The 17,876-nt window shown below is 34.8% G+C and overlaps 1 protein-coding gene across 1 annotated transcript in view; it reads right to left on the bottom strand.

Moving 5' to 3' along the window:
• Positions 1-1,673: 1,673 nt before the first annotated feature.
• Positions 1,674-17,876, bottom strand: part of TUSC3 (tumor suppressor candidate 3) — a 107,671-nt gene continuing 91,468 nt past the window's right edge. The window contains exons 8-10 of the mRNA XM_068186806.1: positions 11,296-11,370; positions 8,463-8,553; positions 1,674-1,957 (exon numbers count right to left, since the gene is read on the bottom strand). Of these exons, the coding sequence (XP_068042907.1) occupies positions 1,942-1,957; positions 8,463-8,553; positions 11,296-11,370 (182 nt within the window). The 3' untranslated portion in view covers positions 1,674-1,941. The remainder of the gene's footprint in view (positions 1,958-8,462; positions 8,554-11,295; positions 11,371-17,876) is intronic.

Raw genomic sequence — 17,876 nt, 5'->3', positions numbered from 1 at the left:
TAAGATCTCTCACTATTACTTCCTGTCTGAAACGTGCAGATTTTCTTCCTTCACTTTCAAATCACTTGTCATCTTGATCAAGTAGCACAGTTTTAATTCTTTTTTAGAATACAACCTCCAACCATGGAGGCCTACTGCTCTGCTTCTTGTTTTCCCTGTAAGAAGTCTGTGCTGTCCCACTCTATGTAATCTTTCCCATACAGCCCCACTTTGTCACCTGCAGATCCAGCTGTGCCATCCTTAAGTCATTAGCCTGATAACTGTCCTAGTGATTTTTCTTACCAGAGCTTTGAATGTTTGTTATAGCAGGGCTGTTGTTCAATACCATACAATTTAATTTTTCCACCTCTTTCTCAAGCCTCTAGCACTGACATAAAAGTCTTGCAAATTCTGTCCTGGCTTCTTTGCACTGGCACATGCCAGTCAACTGGAATCATGGGCAAGCTGATCCGCCTTCCTGAGTAACAGCTGAAGAATCTCTGAAAAGGCTGCAACCCCCTTCACAGTCCACATCAGTCAGTGAACCAGGCATTCTGAGTTTCAGTTTTAACTCAGCTTCTAATTTAAATATTGCTCTACAACCTTCTAGTGTTTTCACTAGGGTAACCAGTAGGTCTTGCTCTGTTTTTGTGTAAGATATAGGCTGTCTTTCCTCTTTCTTTTTTTTCTTGTCTAAAAGTGTTTCTCAGTTCTTAACATACCAGTATTTCTGGAGGAGAAATTGGCAAAAACACAAGATGAAGTGAGTTTTGTAAAGTCTAGTCAATCTTATCCTTGTGTTTAGAGGAATTTTTATATTATGAATGAAGAAATTCCTAATGCTACTGATGGTGAATTGGTACTTGGAAAAGTTCCAGTTGGAAAACTGCTAGTAGGGAGGAAAATAAGTAGGACTGAGGTAGAGTATCTTGTGACTGTTGTTTCCTGAGCCACTGAGAATAAACTAGGTAGGTGTATACAAGGATTTATGAGTAACTCACATAATATGAGATGTGAACTGCTCAAAAAATGGCATTTAAAAATGGTATTACTAATTCCTATATAAGCTTTTCAGAAAGCTCAGTGGACACATAAAACTGGCAACTGCTGTAACCCCAGTTCCAATAGACTCACCTGTACTGTGTTACAAGCATCATTCAGGATAATACCTTCCTCCTGTTGCTACTTCAGAAAATAAGCATGTTATGGGTTATGAAATATTGTTGCTCCCCACCCTCCCATTTTGTCACCGCAGACTCAGCTTAAAAGGATCTGAGTTCTGACAGATGTAAGCCTTCTTGCCTTCAAGATTCCACAATGAATTCCATTATGAATTGCATCCTTTGGCATAAGAGAGAGATGAACTTTTTAATGTGTGTATTCTACACACTGCTGAGTCAGGAAAAGAACTCCAGGATGAAAATGTGTAGAATAGAATTTTATGTTAACGGCTCAGCAGATCAAAGGTGATCAGAGACTCTGTACAAATACTCTGTTACAAAGCAAAGTGAGGGTAAGGTGTAGTCATGAAATAATAGTTTCCACCAGGCTGTATCTCTTAATAGTAGCTAAAGAACTGATGTTATTTTGTTCAGTTCAAAAACACATCTCAAAACAAACTTCAGGTGAAAAATCTCAGAAATACCCTTTGGATCCATGTAGTACAGTTAATAAGGAAGACTTACACAGAAGCCCATTATACTGAAATTTATTTAAATTCTTGAGCACACTATATTCATAACATTTGAGCACTTTCCAATGAGATATTTACTCTATGTTTTTATAAGTTATGCATTCATTGCATAAAACTGCATTCATTTCTCTATCACCATACTATATAAATTATCACAAAAACAGATGAACCAACAAAAGATTCCTGAATACATGTAACATTGGTGGGCTGAAAATAGCAGTTATAGCTTATCTTCATGGTAAGCAGCTCTAAATGAATCACGCTTGAATTCATTTAATTAAGAAGCTGAAAAGAAAGAAAACATGATTAAATGCTGAAAAATGCATATAAAACATAGCACCAAAATTATTTGAAAAGAATAATAAACAAGGACTTCAAAACATTAATTTGAAAAGTCATTTGACATTTGTGTAATAATCTCTTAAGTTTTTATATTCCATTTAGTAATTATTAAGCAAGCATGAAAGTTATCAAATAAAACATAAGTGATTGAAACTTAAATTTGCCTATTTAAAAAAAAATAAAAAGAAAAGCACTCTTCAAACATCTGTTCTCTTTAATCAAGTTCTGCATCTGCTCTTACTACTTGAAGTGAGAAATCTCTCCCAAGGGATATTTCAGGTTTATTTAAAACCATCTTTTACTGCTGAAGTGGCCCCAGAGTTGGGAGAGTATAGAGCAATTGGCAAGGCTCTGTAGGGTTGCAGACTCTTAAATTCTTAGTATTTTAATAAATTAAGAAGTTTCCAACGATATTGCTGTCCTGGAAGGAAACTTTTTATTTCTAAAATGTAGATATATATATATAGTGTGTCCCTCCTTTCTGAGTACTTTACCAAGTCCCATAGACTGGGAAGTGGCAGCCCAGAGAGATAGAGACTTGTGCATGACTATGGACTAACTGTCCAAACACACAGGCAAGGAACCACTAAATGGAAGTACTGCCTCTAGCTTTGCCTGGTAGGTCTTCCACCTCCTAGATATGCAGTGTGCACTAGAATACATGTTGTAGTAATTTAACCAGTTTTGCCATTCATGGCATTAATTAATTATTACAAAACATAAATACAAGTGCCACAAGCTTAAAAGACTGTATCAGTATAAAGATGTTCAGTGTTACAAAAATCTGACAAGCTCATTAGCAAGACATACAAAGCAAGGCAAAACAGCAACTCTCTGGGTGCTGGAGGGTGAAGGGATTAATGATAGGGAAAAGCTGGCAAGAAGAACTTCATGGAGAGATGAACTGCAGAGGGCTTAAGGGGGAAGTAAGAGAATGCTGAGCAGATGTGACTAAAAACAGAACCCAGGTCTAGAACAGATGTGGAAGTTCGTGTATAGGAAAGGATCTGAGAGGAGAAGAGAGAGGACTGTATAGTAGTTAAAAAGGTTTGGAGAGAAGAGTGGGAAGGGCTGAAGATTTCTTAAGCCTGGCATTGATAGGCTTAAGAGGTTTTAAAGACTCAATGTAACAGCAAAGAAATACAAATACAGCAGATGGGTCCAGATTCTAGAATTCAGATCTCCCATTTTTAGAGGATTAGAAACCAGCACTGATGTCGACACTTCCCATAGAGAGGAATATGGAGATTTGTGGCTTTTCATGGATTCAGCATGCTGTTAGATGGTTTAGATGAACAGAGGGAGACTGCTGGGTTGCATTTCCACAGGCAGCTTCTTTCTTGAACAATATACTGTTTAGCCACATTAATAGCAGTAGTATAGAAAATACTAAATGTAAAGGCTTTGTTTTGACATCTGTGTATTATTGTTTTTCTGTCTTTTAAAGTAATCCTGATTCCTGCTCTTTTAAAGAAAGTAGCCAATTTTGCTGGGCACTATAGATCAAATTGTGAATCCTGGTATTTATCAGAAGTAGGTTTACCAATTCATAAACTTAAGGTAAATAAATTTAATTGTGCATGAAATATCTAAAAAGCTGTTAGTAGTATGCTCATGTTTATGAATAAATTTAATTTCACATGTCTGTAGATATTATTTGTTCCATGTACTAATATTTTTCCAGTATATTTCCAAGAAATAACTATTCCATTTTATTTACTTGCATTTAACTTCTATTTCAATATTATACAGGATTTCTGTACTGAAACTAATTAATTACAACACAGGTAGATGTGTATACAGTGAATGTGAGGATTTTTCAAGCTGTGGGGCATCTTGCAATTCATGTGTTCGGTTGCATTGACTGTCCTTCCCCATGCAATAAATGAGTACTTTATGTCTGACTTAACATTTAAGGGTTTTTGATGAAAATAAGGCATCTCTTATCTTTCATGCTTTGCACAGCTCAGTTCATTTTCTCTGCTAGCCAATAAAGAATATGTATTTTCCTTTCCATCAATACATAGTTCAGAAGGCTGATTATTTTTTATGATTTAACTAAAAAATATTCACGTTACTCTTGTAAATAATACTGAAATATAATGGCTATGAAGGATGATTGGATAATGAAACATTCAACAGCAAGTCAAGGTCTAAAAAATTCAAAAGCTACTTAATGAAAAGCTATGAAAATGTAGAATTTTCAGGTGTTTATTTCATTTAAATTGAGATTAAAACAACAATTGATAAAATGTACGTTTGAAAGAACAATTTAAAGTGTTAAGAGTAATGAAATTGTGCTAGAAGTTTCATTCAGAAAACAAAGCTGAAAAAACAATCTAGAGCACTTAAGTTGCGGCCAAAGCTAAAAAAAGAATAAAACAAGAAATTCTTTTAATATCAGTAAAATTGTGGATAAAACTTTTCTCTGTGTCCTCTTGATGCAGTGTAACAAATATTTACATGCCTAAAATTCCCAAAACTGTGCTTATGTACTGATATCTTCTGTTCTTAGCACCTCTCTCATTCTTTTTTATATTCTATATGCTTTTTGGGGTGAAACTGCCTAAGGTGCTGTTTCCAGAGAGCCAAGCTCTTTCCTGACTAGCAAAGTCAACTCAGAGTTCGTGGTTTTGGCTTATAATGAAGAATAGTCTCTGTGTCACTCCTATATGTATGAGCTGACAGATGAAATTCTGTGTTGATATAATGACATTTTATTGCTAAGTCACTGAGTATCTGATATTTAACATATCATTTATTCACTTTAAATACTAGGGTGAGAAGGCATCCTAAAAACATTGTCTAAGATATATCAACACACTTGTCTTATCCAGAAAAAAAATTATAAAGAGGAAATGCTCAACAGTATAAAATTATTACATAATCTTTCAATAGTTAATGATATCGATTAAAGTGGAAGTTTTAGCAAAGTGAAACACTTAATCTCGTTCCCATTAATACAGCCATGAAAAAGTCCTGCCATGGCAAAAATGGCTGTAGCAGAGAGATTTGCTGCATGTGAGCTCATCCATCATGATTGTGTTTGCTTAATGAGTAACCTTCATGATGACCCCCACTTTACATCACTTTTCCCATTTCAATGCTAAGCTGTGTAAGAGTATTTTACCAGCATATTAATTAAACAATTTTTTGCCCAACCCTAGCCTTCAAGAAGAAAATCCTGTGAAAGAAAGTATCAAATCAGAATTGGAAATGTCTGAAGTGGATCCAAAAGTCTGTCAAAATTATTTCTCTTCCTCTATACATGCCCTCTAAAGAGCACCTTATAGACCCCATTAGAAGAAGAAATAATGGTCTTTCTCCAGTTTTATGTTTATCCACCTCTGTTTTGATTTATCTTCACTACATGGAGGTCACTGCAGAAAAGAAGATGCACAGCAGGTTGTGTTACTGTTTCACTTCTTACCATTGCATGATGTTTCATAAAGGACTGACTTGGTGGTTCAATGCCAGAGAGTGGAAACGATTTAGGACATTTGAATTTTTTTCTTTTTTAAGTAGGATAGTGAAGTTGATGCTTGAGGTCATGCATATAGCATTAAAGCAATTTAAGTTTTCTTTAACTGTTGCTTTAGGCACGGCCAACATAATGCCACTTTTTTCCTGACAGATCATTAGTATTCATTGTTGTTAGTATTGTTAAAGGCAAAGCCTTACTAGCCTGAGGACAATTCATCACATAAAGACTGATAGTTTCAAGGTGAAATCTACAACCAGTGAAAGGAAAAGGATAGACATATTTCACATCTTAAGATATATCTGCACTGGGATCAATTGATGAGGCGTGGAAGTGGAACTTCTTGGAAGATCTTAAGGAATTCAGACGAAGATTAATGCATGTTAGCATATATGACTGCAGTTAAAATGCAGGATACTAAATTAAAAGGGGAAAGAGAAAAGAACAGTTGATATACTTGGTCTGCCTTAGTGTTTTGCATGTTCATTAAAATTCGTAAGAACTATCCACAAAAAACAAAGAGGCTTCTCTAAAAAATGCTACAGGATTGTGAAGAAAATGACACATTGAGACCACTGAAGTGTCAAAGAATCAACAGTATATTTATTTAAAATACTAGAAATTTGGGTCAGAGCTACCCAAGAGACCAACAGAAATATGAAAGATTTAGCACTGGAAAGGGCCCAGTAAGTAAATTACACATTTATGAAACTAGTCAATGAAATTTGATAATAGCAGAGCAAAAAGATCAGCTCTAGTGATGGTTTCCAACAATTCTGCATTGAGTGAGGATTTAAGATTAAATGATTAATTTATTACCATGAAAACTTGGAACCACCTAGGACAGACCAACTAAGCCCAAAAGACCTTGCTTAATTGTGCAGAAGCAGTAACATTATTAAAAAATCCCAACAAAACTGCATAACACTTACCTAGCTATTAAATATTTCCTGTGTATTTAGGAATGCACACTGTTCATCTCTTTATGAATTTACTTGATTTGTAAGCTGTGCTATTAAGTCTACTTAGCTCCTTAAGACAGAATTTGGTTTATGGATCTAATAATTTCTTCACAGTAACAACATGATGTGGCACTACTTTATTTTAACAGGATTGTGACGAATTATCTTTTTTCATTGTCCTGGATTTATTTCTTTTTTAACCAGCTTTAGCATAGTAACAGGCATGCTTACTTTTGATATGCATCACCTATCAAACTAAATTTTTTAAAATTAAACTTTTAATAGAATTCTGCCCCCTAGCCCCAAATCTTGCTGTCCTTTATGCTTAGCTTGGATAATAAAAGAGAAGTATGAAATCTACATAGGCCTCCAACTTCTGCTAGACACTCCCATTAAAAGATATCTGATATTTCAATAAATTCTAGATTAATTGTGGGGAGAATAAAATTTGAAAATCCACTCCACATAGTATTTACAGCAAACAGATTAGCAAGAAAAGAGGGGAAAAGCCCTAGATTATTTAAATTACGATTCCCAAAGCTTATAATACCTGATACTACAAAATATACTCAGTGATTAAGTTTGCACTAACACCAATGGTATCACGTACGCATGCAAATGCACAGAGCGTACTAAAGCTCACAGTGCTGTTCAGCACCAGACATCCTGGGTATCAGACCAAAAACCCCTGTTGCAAACATTCACAAAAGCAATGCAAGGTCTGGCACAGATATAGAAGCACGTTGTTAATAGGTGATATGAACATTCCTAAGATGAACTAAAAATGAAACTAGTACAACTGTCAGGTTCTCTTTAGTAACTGATAAATTGCAGGGCAAGGAACATGCCGCCACCACTGCCTTCTCCATTTAATAAACTAGTTATGAGAAGATGGAAGGGAGCTCACACCATGGGTTGCCATTCTTTGGCAATGCTTCTCAAATGAGCTTTCAGCTGCAGATTAAGCTCATAAATCCTGCTTCTTTAAAGTTTAAGACTTAAGCAGTTAAGGGAAGGTAAGAAAACCTCACACTCAGGAAAACTGGATCCTGCCTTTTACCCCAAGTCAGTCAAGCTGGAAGTAATCTCCAGAGAGGATGCCGAGAAGCAGGACAGTCTATCCCAAATGGCTATTAATTTCATATTGATGAAATTTTGCAGTATGATGCTACTGGGCCCTTTCCAGACCTCTTTGCTTAGCAGAAATTACTAAAAAGCAGGAGCATACCTTGTGCACATATAGCAATGGGAAGAGTTTCCTTGTCTTTAGTATGGTGTTATTAAATAATAAAACTAATCTGAAGTAACCTAAATGTCAATTAAACAGTGTAAAGAGACCAAGCTCTGTGAAAATAAAAACAGTTCTGAAGTCTTAGAGCAAAAACTAGTAGAAAAAATTTAAGATTATAGCTGAAATGTTACATCTAAGTTGGCTTTGCAAGACTGAATCCTTTTTAGTGGAATATAACAAAGAATACAAAACTGGCTGTTGTACTAATCATGTGGCCTAATCAGACAAATCTACTTTTTCACTTGTCAGAAAAATTGCAACTGTTTAACTGAAAGGTGTATGTATAATTTAGAAAAACTACATTCCTTTCTCTCCTCCATGGTGTGGCTGACAAAAGAAAAGGGTACATTTAGTGAAGTCAAATCTTAGCACCGTACGGTGCTTATTTGTTTTGTGCCCTGTCTTTTGTACATCTTAGTTATACAAAAATAAATACCTAATAAAGCCTTACAAACTAAAGCATGTTTTGCTTTTGCATTTTTCGGGGGACACTGCATATGTCACACATCTGTGCTCAAGCCCTTTTAACTGGTCTGCTTTAACAGTTGCATTCCAGCCCTTTTTGGTTTGCTTAAATTAATCACCATTCTTCCTGCTTCTACCACCTTCCATTGACTTCAGTGGCAAAGATTAAAGATTGTTTAGCTGAAAGCAATTCTTAAACTTCTACAAAGCTATTACAGTCCATAGGATGAGAATTTAAAGACAGATTACCTGTATGGGTAGCCATGGTATTTGGAGCGAAATATCGACAGCAGGAAGCTGAAGAAAAAGACCACAAGACCAAGGCCTACCAGACATATTACTGGAAAGAAAACAACTTTGTTTATTTGCACATAAAAGATTTAAAACTGCAATCTCCACAAAGAATATTATTTACGTCAATCATTTACAGAGAATTTTGGCACAGTTAAATACAAAATGTTACTGCCTTGACTACTGAATCCCACTATCTTCTGACAGGATTTCAAACAGATATGGAAATAACATTTGTGGTTATTAGGAAAAAATAACCTGTCAGGGCAAATGTATTTTCAAGAAAAAAGCAGAAATTTGAAAGTCAAATGTATGTGGATGCAAACACCTTACTGCTGATAATGGATTTAATAACCCATTAAATTATACATATCAAATAATGTCATTCAGGTATATGCTTTTTCTTTTTGGAAAAAAAAAATTACATTTAGAAAAGCAATTTAGTCAAGTTCCCTTGAGTAATGGAATCATGTTGTCTCTAGCCAACCATCTATGGCTGAAGTAGCAGTAAAGGCAGCTTAGTAACTACTTCATCTAGTTACTGTTGGCTAAAAATTTCACTGTTCTAAGTTCCAAGGCTGGCAGCCAAATAATTTTTTACTCTTAGCTCACTAGCAATATAAATCTTCAGGTTCTGAAGGTAAAAACAGTGATGCAGATCTTCTGATACCATCCAGGTGAAAGTGCTTTGCATCTTTTCAGACAAAAAATGAACTAACAAAGTAAATGCTTAAATTAGCAAACAAAATTTGGAACATCTGTTGGCATCCTGTGGAATAATAGCATAAAATCTTCTTGATTGTGATAGCCCTCTCTATTGCAAGTAAATAATTTTTTTTAAAAGGGGGACATGTTACAAACTGAGATGCAGCTCATCTACATTAGATAACATTTTGATTCTAGTGAGCTACTTTGATTTTAAAAACTCTTCTTCTTATACTATTCCTACTTTAGCCAACCCTTTGCTATTTAATTGCAATATTCATGCTTCAAAAGTGTGCTGCCTTTGAGTGAAGGATGAGAAAACATGAAGCCAAGGAAATTGACAATGATGCATTTTTTCATTAAAACTGACCATGTGGAAAGTGACACATGTCAACTGGAATATGAAATTTCTACAGTTATTTTGAGAAAACTAGCCAGCTACAAACCTAATAAACATACTTCATTATAAAGAAATCACCACTCACAAATATGATTTCCAAGCATGGATGAATAAATTGGAAGCATGAACAGTGCAAGGCAGATACACAGAAAGCATTCACATAATGGCCACAAAGAACAAAGAGCCTGAATTTTTACTGCAGTCCACTGATATTTCACTGTGCCTGTGTTCACAGGCCCAGGTCTATGATCATATTCCAATTAAAGTTAATTCACTGTATCCTTTTGACACCTTGTGAGGGCTGACCTAGAACAGAGGCTAGGCAGAGCTAAAGAATAAAGTAGGTATTTATTAGAAGGCCTCAATGGATACACCTTGGCAAGTACAAGAGCCCAGCCAGGGCTACACCCACTGTTCACGAGGTCTCTCATTTTTATAAATCCTGGTCCATTTGCATATTGAAGTTAATTGTCCAATTATAGCTTTAGGTTATTAAGTCCCATCCTTCTTGTTTTCCTCTTTTCATTCTAACATTGTTTATGCTCTTGGACCTAAAATTTGGATCAGTTGTTCTTGGTCCCAAGCTAGAGAAGGAATTGTTTTGTCGACCTACTCTGTGAAGAGAGCTTACCATCCCTTAATACGAAGCTCAGAACTACACACTAAAGCAGCACAGAATCTGAAAAATATAAAAGCTAAAACCTAAGGCATCACTTTGATACCACTGTTAAAGCTAGTTACTGTAGAAGATACTCAGAATTAATGACACATCTACAGCTTGCTGAAGGAGACCCTCAAATCACTATAGATTAGCGATATCTCCAGCCTTTCAACGAGCTATTATGAAGAGTTCTAGAATGCTTTTAAAGAAAATAGTTGGCCAGCTCAATCTGCAATACTGTGTGTTACAGGGAAGCTAAAGAACTGACCTCATAAGAAAGAGGAGACAGTGTAGGAAATCTGGTACCTTTCAAAGACCTTCAATGGCTCATATGAGAAAAATAAGTTAGGGGCTATAAAAGGTGCAAAGGCAGATGGGCATCTTTGTTGCAACCTATGTCATACTCAGTAAAACCTTGTTTGACATAACAGTGAGGAAGTTTGATTCTGGATAAAACGCTTTCATATTGTGTGTTTATGTGATTTATTGACAAAAAAAAAATCTCACAAATATTCTGAGTAACTACAAAATTCAGAAAAACATTAAAAATTGCACTTCAAGCTAAATACCTTTAGACATTACAGATTAGGTATGTTGTGTATTACACCTACTGCTGGGTTTCCACCTTTCTCTGGAGACACGATACTGGCAAGAGTACCAAATAACAGAATTTTCACACTCTTTTGGATGGAGTCATCTTAAAACAATGTTTTGAAACTCTTGTTCTTTAATATCACTGACTTCTGATATAATTCAAGACCCAAAAAGCATTTATGCAATGTAGTAGATACTGTGTCAAGCTGTACCTTGGCAGAGAATGCTTAAAGTATTTTTTTTACTGTTACTACTTCATGTGAATGCAGTTTTATCGACAGAATCTTTATGCTCTCCTCTTTTCCAAACAACTAAAGGTAAACATTGGTTTAAGTTAGAGACCATCCGAAAACTTAAGCTGATATTCACTTGTAATTTGGCAGTGTCTTCTAATTGTCTAAGCATTACCTTAGCTATAAAGTACAACTTACTTCTCCTTTTTCCAACATCCCCTTTGGAGGTAGCAGCTTCATTCAGGAGTACCATTCCCATGGTGATAGCAGCATCTGAATCACCATTGTCAAGGAAAGCAGCAGATGTGTGGATACCTCAAAAAGCCACAAAGGTACATCTATGAACTACAGCTTTCAGGTTCATAAAATGCAAGAAGGTATTTATATATAACAACTGCATATCACAATCTGTACTGTGCCGATGCACTCACCTGTGGCAAAAACGTGTAGAATCTTTCTTTGTGCATTCTGCATTTTAAAAAAATGAAAGAAGGCTCAAGAAGCTTTAAAGGACAAGTCATCAAGTGGGACACAAATTTTGGACAGTTATGGAAATAGCCATTCCCCAATATTTTAAAATATTCTGTATATTAGTAGCAAAAGATTTTTAAAAAACAAAACCTGTAAAATCCAGAAATCATTCACTGCAATTGCACACAATTCACTGGTTATTTGACACAAACTGAAGCAGTTGGGCTGGTTTATGTTCCTCTGCATTTAGATAAGACATTAACTTCCTCTTTAGTGTCACATTACTTAACAGTTTAGCAGAGAAACATCTCAGAGGCAAAGTCCTCAGTCACTTCCAGTGTTTTGTTGTCTCATTACAACTGTTACAAATGTGAACAAGTGCATAACGATAAAACAATTTCACTAATCTAGCAAGCTCTTAAGCCATTCTCCCAATTGTTTATTTCAAACCATATCAACAAAAAGGAACAGTTACAATGTTATGTGCATAACATCTGTTCTGAAGGAGGGGCAAGCCTGAATGCTACCCTGAAGCAGGTGTGAATCATGAGAATCATAGGTCACAACAGCAGCAAACACAAACTTCAACACACTTTTATAGACGGTCAAATAAGGTTGGACTTTTCAACATTACTTAACCCAGGGCATGATGACTACAGACTTCAAGAATAAGATGTTATTATTTATGCACACCATTCAAGAAGACACTTCAAATGTGCTACATCCATCAGTAATATCTGCATCTTGTAACATTACACTTGCACTAATCATAATATATTAATATTTTGCATTTTAGGAATGTTCAAAATTAGACCAAAATGTTCAAAGACATCTGAAATTTGCATTGTAAAATTTTAATTGAGCTGAACTTGAGCAAAAGGATTTAGAACTGTCACTGCTAACACAATCACACTTCCTAAGAGATGAGCAGCCTAATTCAGGTTTAACTGCCATATTTTATACACACAAACTGAGAAAAGTCAGATGAAGAATAACAAGATTTTAAAAAGTAAACATCAACGGTGAAAGATGGCAGAGGCAAATAGGTAACATGAAGAAAATATAATTTTTAACATCACCTCTTTGATGCAGACATCTACCTACAGTTCTAAATTAAGCTCCAAATAAAATCATGCTAATAGCTCAAATTAAATTCCTCACACATGTACAAGCTGCAAGACAAAGAGCCAGTCTATGAACAACAGTCTATGAATAATTGGTTACGTTCAAGTCTCCCAAAAGCTTATGACTGCACTTGAAAAAATACTAAAAAAAGAAAAAGCAAAATATTGTGAAAAAATTAATCTTGGAATCCATGATACAAAAACTGCTTTCTAAAAGTTTTATTTGTTAAGATTCAAATTCACAAGCATATGAGACTGGGAATCTCCTGTTCTACTGCTATGCTCCCAGTAGGGAAAAAAATTGGGGAGAATGTAATGAGAATCATTCAATTCTTCATTTTTCAATGTTACAAAAACATAAAGATGAATTAATTGAGGCAGTTGTCACAAAAAGGGTTGAGAAAAAATTTTCCATACGTATTTCTACCCTGTTAAAGAAAGGCCCCTAAGGCAGCATTACCTAATAACTATATTTTACCAATTCCTCACTTAGATTTATAGTAGTGTTTTTCTCACGAGTTTAACAGTCATGGGGAAAAGACCCAGAGTCCTAAGATGTAAAGGTAACTCACCAGGTCCTCTTGGGAAAGTGCTACTTTTCGCAAAGGTTGTGAAATGCCTTGTAAATGTTTTTTATTTTTGCTTGATTATCTCATGCAGTATCGGTACATAATGAGGGTCTTAGCTATTTCTCTTACCTGGCTGCTTTTGAGAAACAAACCAACCAACCACACACTAAAAAGCCATTTGGGAGACATCCCTTCTATAACATAGTTCATATTTTCTTAGCAGACCATGAGTTTAGTTCACTTTTCTTACCATCAGGCACAACAATCTCACAAAAATAAGTTGTTTGTTCGGCAACTGAGAATTACAGGTCTGTAACCTCATGAATTGTGCTGGGGTTTTTTTCCCCCCTCTCTTTTGGAGCTTCACATCATTACCCCTAAAGCTTCCCTCACGCTGCCACTATTTTTGCTTCAGTTGTTGCTTTCTAACTTTAATCAACATTGCTGAGCTTTCAGCCTCATTGGCTGCCTTTCACCTTCACTGATATCAGCTTTAAAGCCACACTGTAACACTGTGCATGGTACTTGCCTCAGCTCTCTGTTGCTAAAATAAAAAATCAACCTGAGTTGTCATTTTGACACAATAATTAGCTTTTTACCACAGAATATATAGCTTGTTACTATTTTTCACTCATTTCTAACATTCTGTGTTATGCATTTACAATGTCTTGATATTATATGACAAAAAGCAACATTCCCTGCTCTGAAAATAATCTTATACAGTATCACAATTCCCTAATAGTGCAGAATGTAAAATTTTAGCAAGTGGGTTACTTGAACAGTTTTTCATCTGCAAAAAATGGTGCATCAAAAGATGTACTTATTTTCCAGTTCCTCTTTATCTGCCTCACTATGCATTATGAAACTATTTGAAAAGATGAGGGGAATGTGGCACTCAGATAAACCATGGAAAGGAAATGTTTTCTGATAAATTTCTTCTTCTACTGAATTTTTTTGTGCAAATCCTGTTATATACCTTCTCAAATTATTACACTTTTAAATATGAAACTTCTGCTTTTCCTCTTCCCAGCTGATGCATGTTTTCATAAAAATTGAAAACATATTATTTACATAGGGCTTTTGAAAAGGTTTTGAATTTTGATATAGGAATAACAACAGTTTCAAAGCAGAATAAAAAAGACCGTAATAACCAAAATTTATAAGCTTATACAGAAAATGATCAGTAGCAACAGAATAAAATATTCAGCCCTGAAAAAATCAAGATGCATTATCAGAAATAGGGAAAAAACAGACCACCAAATACAAAACAAAACAGAACAAAAAATATTGGATCAATAAAATCCAAAAATATAGATATCCTACAAAATGAAACTAATTGCCTGTAAATTTATGATACTTATCATTAGCATACTTTAATAGAAAATTTAATCACAGAATGCCCAAAAGGAAGAAAACCTGACCATTCCAAAGTTTATTAATGTAATACATAATTTATATCTTTATATCACAAATTTATTCCTAACTAGTAGTAAGTGAGGAATGAAGGAAGGAAAGAAAATAGCTTGACTAGCATTTGGTTACTTTTGTGAAAAAAGTAACCAAAATTCAAATTCAGTTGTTTTTCTGCCAACGGTGCAAAATCTGGCATTAGTATTACATACACATAAAGAAACAACTCCCTTTTAAAACGCAGATCACGCAGATGCTTAATAACACATGAGCAAGAAAAACTAGAGAACAAAATATTCATCCACTTGAGCCTGTGCTCAGTTTACTGTGACCTAAAATGGGGATAGATTATCATGCAATCTTTAAAAATTGCTGGTTGAATTTATCAGACATGGAACAAATAAAAGCACATACTTTTTGTCAAGGAGTAATATGATCAACAGAAAGATCTATGGAGATTTTGTCTTCTCTCTTTTTTTTTTTCCTTTCTTTCTTTTTTTTTTATTTTATTTTTTGTCTGGTTTGTTTTTGTTTTTTTTTTTTTTTTTTTTTGCTGGGAGGTGATGATTAGAACATGAGAAATTCTTTGCTGGCCTCTTACAAGATGGCATAGTATGCTGATATTTATTTTAACCTTTTCCTACTGAGACTTAAACTTCTGTGTTCAAGATGTCATCTTCTGTATATTTCATCTCACTGAAGAAGGATGATTTCTAAATCAGAAGTTGAAAAAGTGGAGAACAGTATGAAAATTATTTATCTGAATATGGATTTATGGATGAATACACAATCAAGCTGTATTGAAGTATTTTTTTAATAGCCTGTAATCCAGTTGTAATGATACTAACAACAACCCTGAACATACTTTCTGTTTAAAACCTTCTGGCTTCAGCTTAACTGAATGGTTTTTCAATAATTTTAGGAAGTAACACACAAGTCTTGGCACTCATGGAATTCTACTCAACTCCTTGAAATATGCATGTCACAACAGTGAAGTAGTTCAAAGTTTGCATTTCTACCATTGAAATGCCAACTATACTATACCACACCACTTTCCTTTTTGATGCTTCTTCATCATTTTAACAGAGCAGAGAACAGATTTCACACTAATATAGAATTTCTTATAGTGAAAAAGTTTATTATTTTCATTAGTTTCAACTTCAATTTATGAACCTGTCTCTCCAATCCACAGTCTGATGGAACCGTTGCTCTTGTGGTGCTCTTAGACAGCTGAGAATGGAAAGGCCATATAAAAGCTTCAGAAGAAGAAAAAGACTCTGGAATCTGTTTTAATTCAGCTGCAAAATGGAGCATAGAAATACCTGATTAAGTTTGTGTTAAATCACTAATCAAACATTCAGAGTTTTTCAGCCTGATTTACATCCTAATTATTCACATTTAGGATCAGCTAAAACTAACACTGGGGAAATTATTTATACATTTATTATTTATGACCTTTTTAGTTGTATGAAATTTCAGGTTTAGTCCTGTCCATCTTCCAAATTTCTACAGCGTGGTTTGCCCCATAATATCTTTTTTTAGCTTTACTTATATTTTGTTATCCATTTCTCTAAATTTTCAAATATGTATTTCAAATAAATATTCCAATCACAAAAGTATAAACACCTCTAGAACAGGTAGATGTATAACAGTATTTTCTTTAATGTTAAGCATACCACAGAAACAAATAAATGAGGACATTTCTTAACAGTTTAATTTAACTTTTAAATGCAGACACATTTCCTAAAACAAACTTCATTTGAGCTATTTTTAAGTATTTATGAGGCTATATAATTTTCTCTCAGTATTCTAACACTATTACAAACATCTACCTTATTTTCAAGCACTTTATTTCAAACACTAGACTTAGTATGTCTCATCTGTTTGTTAGCACACACTTGATACTTGCATGGAGACACAATCTCTCTTGCTCTCCCTAAAACCCTATAAATATTTTTTGAGAATACCACACATTCTTTTTCTACACCATCAGTCATCATCAATGGGAATCCAAGCTGTCGTTTTACTCTCTATCATTGCTAGGATCTAGGCAATATAATTTATTTCTTTGACTGCACTTGAGGACTACTCCATTTAGGAAAAGGTATCTGTGGATCCAAAAGGTAAAAAATTGAACTTTGGACTAGATTTCTGCATCTTTTAGCCATTCAAGCAAAGATGTTCCTTAACCATTAAAATAATTTACTGAAGCCTAAACAAACCCTTTAAAATGTCTTCAGCCTGTAGTCAGTGAATGCCTCTTGTTGTGTGGACTAGTAGTCAGCTATTTGTGAAAGGCAAATAAAAATGGGCCAATTGCCAGAGCAGCTGACAGCTAAATTAGCTTTGCAGGGGTCTGCACTTCCACTGGAAAATTTTAACCAGAAACTGAAAATGGTTGAAAATCACTGAAATTCAGAGCTGGTAAATTAATGCAGAGGACACACACCATATGTGAAGGTTGTCACCAATTCCAGAGTACTGCAATTAGCTGATGAAAGATTATGAATTATGTTTCATGTTGTGTTAACAAATGTCCAACTGTAAATTTAAGGTCTCTGCATATCTCTCTCACATTTAAGGGACCTTACTGTCTTTTCTAAAGGGTCACATTATGAATTGCTTTAAGGTCAAGCAGGAGGAGACTTAGGTAAGATAAAACTGTCTTGATTTTTCTAACTATGGTCTCCTTATGCTTCATTACATTTAAGAGGAATCAGATAGCTTCCAGAAGAATCAGAGTAAGTTACAAGGTTAACAGGCAGTGCTGGCAGCCAATGCAAGCAAATAATATAAAACGTGCAGGATGTTTTGCTGCTTTGGATGTTCATTTCCAAAGTTAATTAGGAAGCATGCTTAAATATGCTATAAAGTTGTGGTTTTAGTCCTAACTTCATCCACCATGGTTTTTCTTTTCCCTCCCTCCCTCCTTCCCTGCCTTCCTCTTATCCTTAAGAATACAATAACCTGTCTCACTGCTTTAGCTACCATCCTCATTGACTTTACCAGATAATCTCTGGGGAGCACACAACTAGTTTTGCAAACTGATGCACAAGTGACAGAATCTTACTACTGAGTGCTAAGTGAATATTATTCTACTGACTTATGACTCAAAATTTCAGATTCTTATGTTCAGTGACTCTGACATACAGAAAGTCATCTCTTTACATTCTTCCTGTGGAAAAGTTTCCTCACACCACAGTGG

This window comes from Anomalospiza imberbis, chromosome 4 (assembly GCF_031753505.1).
Source record: "Anomalospiza imberbis isolate Cuckoo-Finch-1a 21T00152 chromosome 4, ASM3175350v1, whole genome shotgun sequence".
Taxonomy (NCBI): Eukaryota; Metazoa; Chordata; class Aves; order Passeriformes; family Viduidae; genus Anomalospiza; species Anomalospiza imberbis.
The sequence above is the reverse complement of the archived record's forward strand: the minus strand, read 5'-3'. Positions and strand labels throughout refer to the sequence as shown.